The 7,546-nt window shown below is 46.3% G+C and overlaps 1 protein-coding gene across 1 annotated transcript in view; it reads right to left on the bottom strand.

Moving 5' to 3' along the window:
* Positions 1-266: 266 nt before the first annotated feature.
* Positions 267-7,546, bottom strand: part of SORL1 (sortilin related receptor 1) — a 194,927-nt gene continuing 187,647 nt past the window's right edge. The window contains 3 exon segments of the mRNA XM_060251466.1: positions 267-1,185; positions 2,281-2,493; positions 5,715-5,907. Of these exon segments, the coding sequence (XP_060107449.1) occupies positions 1,118-1,185; positions 2,281-2,493; positions 5,715-5,907 (474 nt within the window). The 3' untranslated portion in view covers positions 267-1,117.

The raw sequence follows: 7,546 nt of genomic DNA, 5'->3' as shown, positions 1-7,546 counted from the left end.
CAAGAATTTTTTTAAAAAAACCCTTGTTATTTGTTTTTTTGCTTCTTTTTTTTTTTACTATGTTAATACCCGATTTGATTACAGGACAAAGAAGGGGAGGGGGGGAAAACATCCAGGGGTCCAGGTTGCAAAATGATGAGTGGTACATCTTCCCACGTGACAAGTGTGCATATATGACTGAGACTTTTGGAACTCTGACCCAAAGCAGACTTCCTAATAAATTAATCAAGCAAAAAGGGGGAGGGAGGAAAGACCCTCACAGGAAACAAAGTCCAAAGAATTCTTTAAGTCACTGTAAAACCTTCAGGAACTATTCTCTCTTTCCATATATATATATATATTTGTAATTTCCTGAATATTTTTTTAAATAAAATTTTCTCTTAGAAAAAATAAAAAAGAAGTGCCAGTTTTAGACTCCGATCTTGAGAGAACAGGTCCTTTAGTTACTAATCTCGGGGCCTTGCCCCCCCACATGCACACAAGAGCCCTGGAAGCAAGAGGATCGTAGCAGCAGTGTTTTTTTTGGGGGGGGGGGGGAGGGAATGCCATTGGGGAAATTCTTGGCCTAGCATTTCCCCTTCCTCTTCCCCTTTTGAACCCCTCCTTCCTCTCTACACCTTCACATAATGAAGGCTACTAAAGGACCATTTGGCTTTCTCTCACCCTACTTCCGTCCATGGATAGGAGGAGATGGTGCTCCGAGATGCCACAGAAAATAGCAACCTGCGTCAACGTCTCATTTTCTCTACCCCTACGATGGGAGTTCTCTGAAGATCGGAGTCACAGTCAACAGAAGACATCTCACAGACTTAAAAGCATGCCCAGCAAGCGTAGCCCTGTAAGACTAAATTAAACGTTCCCCCCTCCCCAAAAAATATTAACAGAAAGTGTTAACTAAATCAACCCGGTTTGAAAGTTCACAGCTGTGTACTACAAAGTGTAATAATTGTTTCTTCTTCTTCTTCTTTTTTTTTATCGGCCCATACAAAAATAACGTATTGCAACTCAAAAGTGCATTTTTTTTGTTTTTGTTTTGTTTGTTTTAAAATAAACAGTTGACTATTTTTATCAAATAAAATATTTACACCATTTTGGTTTCCAGAGTCGGGAGCGCTCTTCATGCTATTACCATGGGGACGTCGTCTGAAAAACCCGTGATCATGGGAGCTTCGTCATCCTCGTCTCCTGAGAAATAAACATAACAAATGCTAAGGAGGGCAAGGCTTCTGCAGCGGCGACACCTCGTTTAAGGGAACACATCCACAGCTAGAAATCTGCTTGGCGACTCAAGAATTTTGCTATCTTTTACAAACCAAGTGTTCTAGTTCAGCTGGAATTTTCTGACTCCCATACATGCACCAAGTTCTTGCACAGATAGGCTGCTTGCATTCATATTCAATGCACACAAAGGAATCTTAGACGCATTTTCTCCACTGGAACTGTTAGCGCCATCGTGGGAATCAACCAATATGCAGAAAGCAGTTCATGCCAAACAGGAGGGGGGAAACCATTCCAGCCGACTAAACAAACTACAGCCAGTTCCACACTAGACCTTTAATCCAGGTTCAAGCCCTGTCCCCAAACTGACATTCTAAACTTGAATTACGGAATCACAGAAACCAACTCTATGAGTTTATGATTCTAGGGAAGAAGAACTAACAGATTTATATTCTGCCCTCCCCTCCAAATTTCAGAGCGGCTCACAATTTCCTTTATCTTCCTCCCCCACAACAAACACCCTGTGAGGTGGGTGGGGCTGAGAAGGTTCTCCCAGAAGCTGTCTGTTCAAGGACAGCCCACTCAATGCACAGCAGCCAAGAAGGTCTGAGCGCCTGCTCCGGCTGCAATGCCACTGAGGATGTTCTCCGAAGCTGAGAACGAAACGTCTGGAAGGAAAACTTTCTCCAGTAGAACACGGCACTTGATCCCGAAAGATTCTACAAACCCTAATGTTCAAGGACAGCTCTGCAAGAGCTATGGCTGACCCAAGGTCATTCCAACAGCTACAAGTGGAAGAGTGGGGAATCAAACCCAGTTCTCCCAGATAAGAGTCCGTGTACTTAACCACTACACCCAGCTGGCTCAGTTTGGGGACAAGGGTGAACCAGGATTGAAGGACTAGGGCGGAACTGGCCTGTAACACATTACAGAATGAGAAAAGAAAAAACTAATTATGAAGCTAAGCTACAGTTAAAACAAATCCATGCAGGGTGGGCTCAGTGTCTTCTCGAAAATTTAAAACGAAATCTCACTGAGTCTCAAGAACATGGTGCCATTTACCTAAATCGTCGCCTGAGGAGAATATGGCTGACCCCAGCCGGGAGTTGTAATGGCTGTTGGCGAAGGCCGTGAAGCTGTTCTGCAACCGTCTGTGCCTCATGTACAAAACGACGAACCCTGCACCCACAGTCACTAGCAGGATGAATAAGATGGGAACCACTATGGCAGCAACATCCGTGGACTTGCCCGTTCCAGAAGCAGCAGCGTCTTCTTCTATGGGAGCAGAGGGGGGACAAAAAAAAGGGGGAAAGAAACCAGTAATGATTGAGAACGTTCCCTGACGTTTACTTGGGTGTTAAAGGAATCAAACAGGATTGGGATCGTAGGGATGATCCAGATTAGATTCCCCAATAACCAAAGGAGAGTCATTCCCACCAATTCAGTCTTCCAGCAGCTGACTCCTGATTTGACTCTCTTAATACTCCTGAGGGCTTTTTCTAGCAGGAGCAACTCTGCATATTAGGCTACACCCCCCTGATGTAGCCAATCCTCCTGGAGCTTACAGTAGGCCCTGTAAGAAGAGCCCTGTAAGGAATTCTAGCAGGACCTCCTTTGCATATTAGGCCACACACCCTTGATGTAGCCAGTCCTCCTGGAGCTTACAGTAGGCCCTGTAAGAAGAGCCCTGTAAGGAATTCTAGCAGGACCTCCTTTGCATATTAGGCCACACACCCCTGATGTAGCCAATCCTCCTGGAGCTTCCAGTAGGCCCTGTGAAAAGAGCCCTGTAAGGAATTCTAGCAGGACCTCCTTTGCATATTAGGCCCCACCCCCTGATGTAGCCAATCCTCCTGGAGCTTCCAGTAGGCCCTGTGAAAAGAGCCCTGTAAGGAATTCTAGCAGGACCTCCTTTGCATATTAGGCCCCACCCCCCTGATGTAGCCAATCCTCCTGGAGCTTCCAGTAGGCCCTGTGAAAAGAGCCCTGTAAGGAATTCTAGCAGGACCTCCTTTGCATATTAGGCCCCCCCCCCTGATGTAGCCAATCCTCCTGGAGCTTCCAGTAGGCCCTGTGAAAAGAGCCCTGTAAGGAATTCTAGCAGGACCTCCTTTGCATATTAGGCCACACCCCTGATGTAGCCAATCCTCCTGGAGCTTACAGTAGGCCCTGTAAGAAGAGCCCTCTAAGCTCTCAGAGGACTGGCTACAACACGGGGTGTGCCCTAATATGCAGAGGCGCTCCAGCTAGAAAGAGCCCAGAGTCCCCCAAAAGCAGCATTTTGGGGAGATCAGTGGGCTGCAGTGGGAAGGGAGGGGGGAGACAACTCTCCACAAAAAGTGCCCATTGTGAGTGGAAAAACTAATCTGGATCCAACCCGTACAATGCAATTCTTAATACAGTGATATGCACTCAGTGGTTTAGGAGCCACATGTGGCTCTCTGACAAACACCCAACGTGGCACCTGCCTCGTGTTTCAAGGAAAGCAGGCAAGGACCTTGTCACAGAATCACAGAGTTGGAAGGGACCTCCAGGGTCATCTAGTCCAACTCCCTGCACAATGCAGGAAACTCACAAACGCCTCCCCCTCAATTCACAGGATTCGCAATGCTGTCAGATGGCCATCTAGCCTCTGTTTAGAAACCTCCAAGGAAGGAGAGCCCACCACCTCCTGAGGAAGCCTGTTCCACTGAGAAATCGCTCTAATGGTCAGGAAGTTCTTCCTAATGACAGTTAGAGCTGTTCCTCAGTGGAACAGGCTTCCTCAGGAGGTCCAGTGGGGCTTGCGGTTGGCAGGTGGTTCCTACCTTGAAATGGCTGCCGCCAGAGGAACAGGTAAGTTGCAAGAAGTGCAAACCTCCTGCCGAGGACGGAAGTTCAGGTGCCTCTTTTGGTTGACGGTCATTGCCAATGTGGCTCTTCCCAAGTCGCCCAGTGACTACCACTGCTCATTTCTATCCACTCCATCACCTGGACTGCACCTTCAGAGAACACTCCTTCATGTATCTTCTGGGAAGGGACGGTGGCTCAGTGGTAGAGCATCTGCTTGGTAAGCAGAAGGTCCCAGGTTCAATCCCCGGCATCTCCGACTAAAAAGAGTCCAGGCAAATATTGTGTGAAAAACCTCAGCTTGAGACCCTGGAGAGCCGCTGCCAGTCTGAGTAGACAAGACTGACTTTGACGGACCAAGGATCTAATTCAGTATCTTCATGTGTTCAGCAGTAGCAGACGTATCTTCTGCAGTAGCACAAGAACCACTCTTCCTCTGGCTTCTTCCTATACTGTTAGCAACTCTGGCAAGCCCGGAAACAACCAACGAGGCCTCCATTCTGAAAGGGGCCTTCCAACTTGATTGTCAGCTGGCCAGAAGGGAAGGAGACCAGTCAACAGGAAGGCTCAAGGTGACTGGACTGCCCAAACATTTCCAGAAACTGTGGCAATAAAAGCCACAAGGGAGCAGAGGGAAACTACAAGAAGACCCTGAACTGGAAGGAGAATCTGTTTTCCTTACCCATTCCTAGATTCGAGCCCAGTAGCAGCTTAATGATGATAAACAACAAGGTACTCTCAAAACCTCATTACCTCCCCCTCCAAAAAATTATCCATTTTTAAAGTGCTATAATAATAATATAATAATACATTTTATTTATATCCCGCCCTCCCCGCCTAGGCAGGCTCAGGGCGGCTGACAACAGTTCGAAAATTATACAATATAAAATATACAATATAGGTAATTTAAAACAACATTTAAGTTATACATTGATTTAAAACAACAATCTAAAACCAGCTCCAAATGTCTGGATCATTCCATAGTTTAAACGGCGGTGATCTTCCTGATGTTATCTGTACACTTGTATTATGGCAGGGGTCACTAGATAAATCGTTGGTAATTAAACAGCCATCCTATCAACTTCTACAAACGCCTGCTTGAAAAGGATGGTCTTACAGGCCCTGCGGAATTGGTCCAAATTCCGCAGGGCCCGTACCTCCTCCGGAAGTTGATTCCAAAGGCACGGGGCTATAACAGAGAAGGCCCGTGCCCGGGTACTCTGTAATTTCGCCTCCTTTGGCCCAGGGATAGTCAGCGTGTTCTTCCCTGCCGACCTCAGTGCTCTTTGGGGCTCATATGGGGAGAGACGGTCCCTCAGGTAGGCAGGTCCTCGGCCATACTGGGCTCAAAACTAGGACTGATTTCCCACTAGCCTTCCATCGCTCTCACGCTCCTCTTCTCTGCGGGGGCTTCCGTCCGATTTCACACTATCTGCCTCGGGGCTGCAACTAGCTTCACCTTTTTTGCGTGGCAAACAGAAACTAGTTTTTAGAGGTTTCTGTTTGCCGCGCGAAAAAGGAGAAGCTGGCTGCAGCCCCGGGGCAGATAGTGTGAAATCGGATGGAAGCCCCGCTGAGAAGAGCTGTGTGAGAGCGGCGTAAAGCGGGTGGGGAATCGGTCCAGTTGTTCTACAGCGAGACCTCCAGGCCGACCATCTGAAACTCACCCATTCCTAGTTCATCGTAAAGCAGCGTGGCAGGCTCCCCACACATCTGCCCACCGTAGAGGCATCTGGCTTGGACAGTGAAGGAGTAATTGTGTCCTATTTTCAGGTTGGAAACTTTGAAGACCGTCTCCGTCGTGTTCCCTAGATAGGCGGTGACATTCATCATTCGATCAAACATGTGTATTTCATACCCCTGAAATCAAAAAAGGAAACAAGCCATTTCAGCTGCTTTAAAAAAAAATCAGTTAAGAACATAAGAGAAGCCATGTTGGATCAGGCCAATGGCCCATCCAGTCCAACACTCTGTGTCACACAGTGGCAAAAAAAAAAAAAAAAACCAAGTGCCATCAGGAGGTTCACAAGTGCGGTTAGAAGCCCTTCCACTTTGCCCCCCCCCCAAGCATGAAGAATACAGAGCATCACTGCCCCAGACACTTCCAACAATATGCGTGGTTAATAGCCACTGATGGACCTCTGCTCCATATATTTATCCAATCCCCTCTTGAAGCTGGCTATGCTTGTAGCCGCCACCACCTTCTGAGGCAGTGAATTCCACATGTTAATCGCCCTTTGGGTGAAGAAGTACTTCCTTTTATCCGTTCTAACCTGACTGCTCAGCAATTTCACGGAGTGCCCACGGATTCTGGTATTGTGAGAAAGGGAGAAAAGTACTTCTTTCTCTACTTCCCCATCCCATGCATAACCTTGTAAACCTCTATCATGTCACCCCGCAGTTGACGTTTTTCCAAGCTAAAGAGCCCCAAGAGTTTTAACCTTTCTTCATAGGGAAAGTGTTCCAAACCTTAAATCATTCTATTTGCCCTTAAAGGTTATTTAAAACACTGGTACACTGCCATTTCAGCTTACAATGACACAACATAACTCTTGGCAAATAGGACTTACCCCTACCTTGATCAATTCTGGACAATGTGGTGAGGCATACAATAAGACACTGGATGCAATATGTATGTCCTTGATTAGGACATAAGGCTGCAAAATAAGAGGCCTCAAGAATATCTTGAGAATACAAGAAAATCTTGAGACTACAAACATAGCCAGCTTCAAGAGGGGATTGGATAAAAATATGAAGCAGAGGTCCATCAGTGGCTATTAGCCACAGTGTGTGTGTGTGTGTGTGTGTGTATTGGCCACTGTGTGACAAAGAGTGTTGGATGGGCCATTGGTCTGATCCAACAGGGCTTCTCTTATGTGACACAGAGTGTTGGACTGGATGGGCCATTGACCTGATCCAACACGGCTTCTCTTATGTTCTTATGTGACACAGAGCGTTGGACTGGATGGGCCATTGGCCTGATCCAACATGGCTTCTCTTATGTTCTTATGTGACACAGAGTGTTGGACTGGATGGGCCATTGGCCTGATCCAACATGGCTTCTCTTATGTTCTTATGTGACACAGAGGGTTGGACTGGATGGGCCCTTGGCCTGATCCAACATGGCTTCTCTTATGTTCTTATCTTTAAACCTTTTTCACTTCATTAAATTTCCTTGTGGTCCAGCATTGTTCTATGGTTTTATTGTATTCTGTATTATGAGCTAATAGGTGTACTTACTTTTCTGACCTCTAAAGACCAGTCTAGGTCGAACCGCGTCAGGTCAAGTTAAAATAAGTGGGTTCCCCTTGTGGCTTTATGATTGTACACGATAGAGGCTAATGATGGGTCCCTAAATGGTATTAGTTTTCTATAATAAATACATGTATGTTTGCTTATGATTGATTATACAGTTTGCTTTTAATGTTTTGCATATTAACCTTTTAGGTTTTGTACAACATAAAACTCAAGTTCCTGCCCTGGAATTAAGAACACAGGA

This window comes from Heteronotia binoei, chromosome 12, assembly GCF_032191835.1.
Source record: "Heteronotia binoei isolate CCM8104 ecotype False Entrance Well chromosome 12, APGP_CSIRO_Hbin_v1, whole genome shotgun sequence".
NCBI classification, from domain to species: Eukaryota; Metazoa; Chordata; class Lepidosauria; order Squamata; family Gekkonidae; genus Heteronotia; species Heteronotia binoei.
Note: the sequence above shows the minus strand (reverse complement) of the source record. Positions and strands in the feature narration are given on the sequence as shown.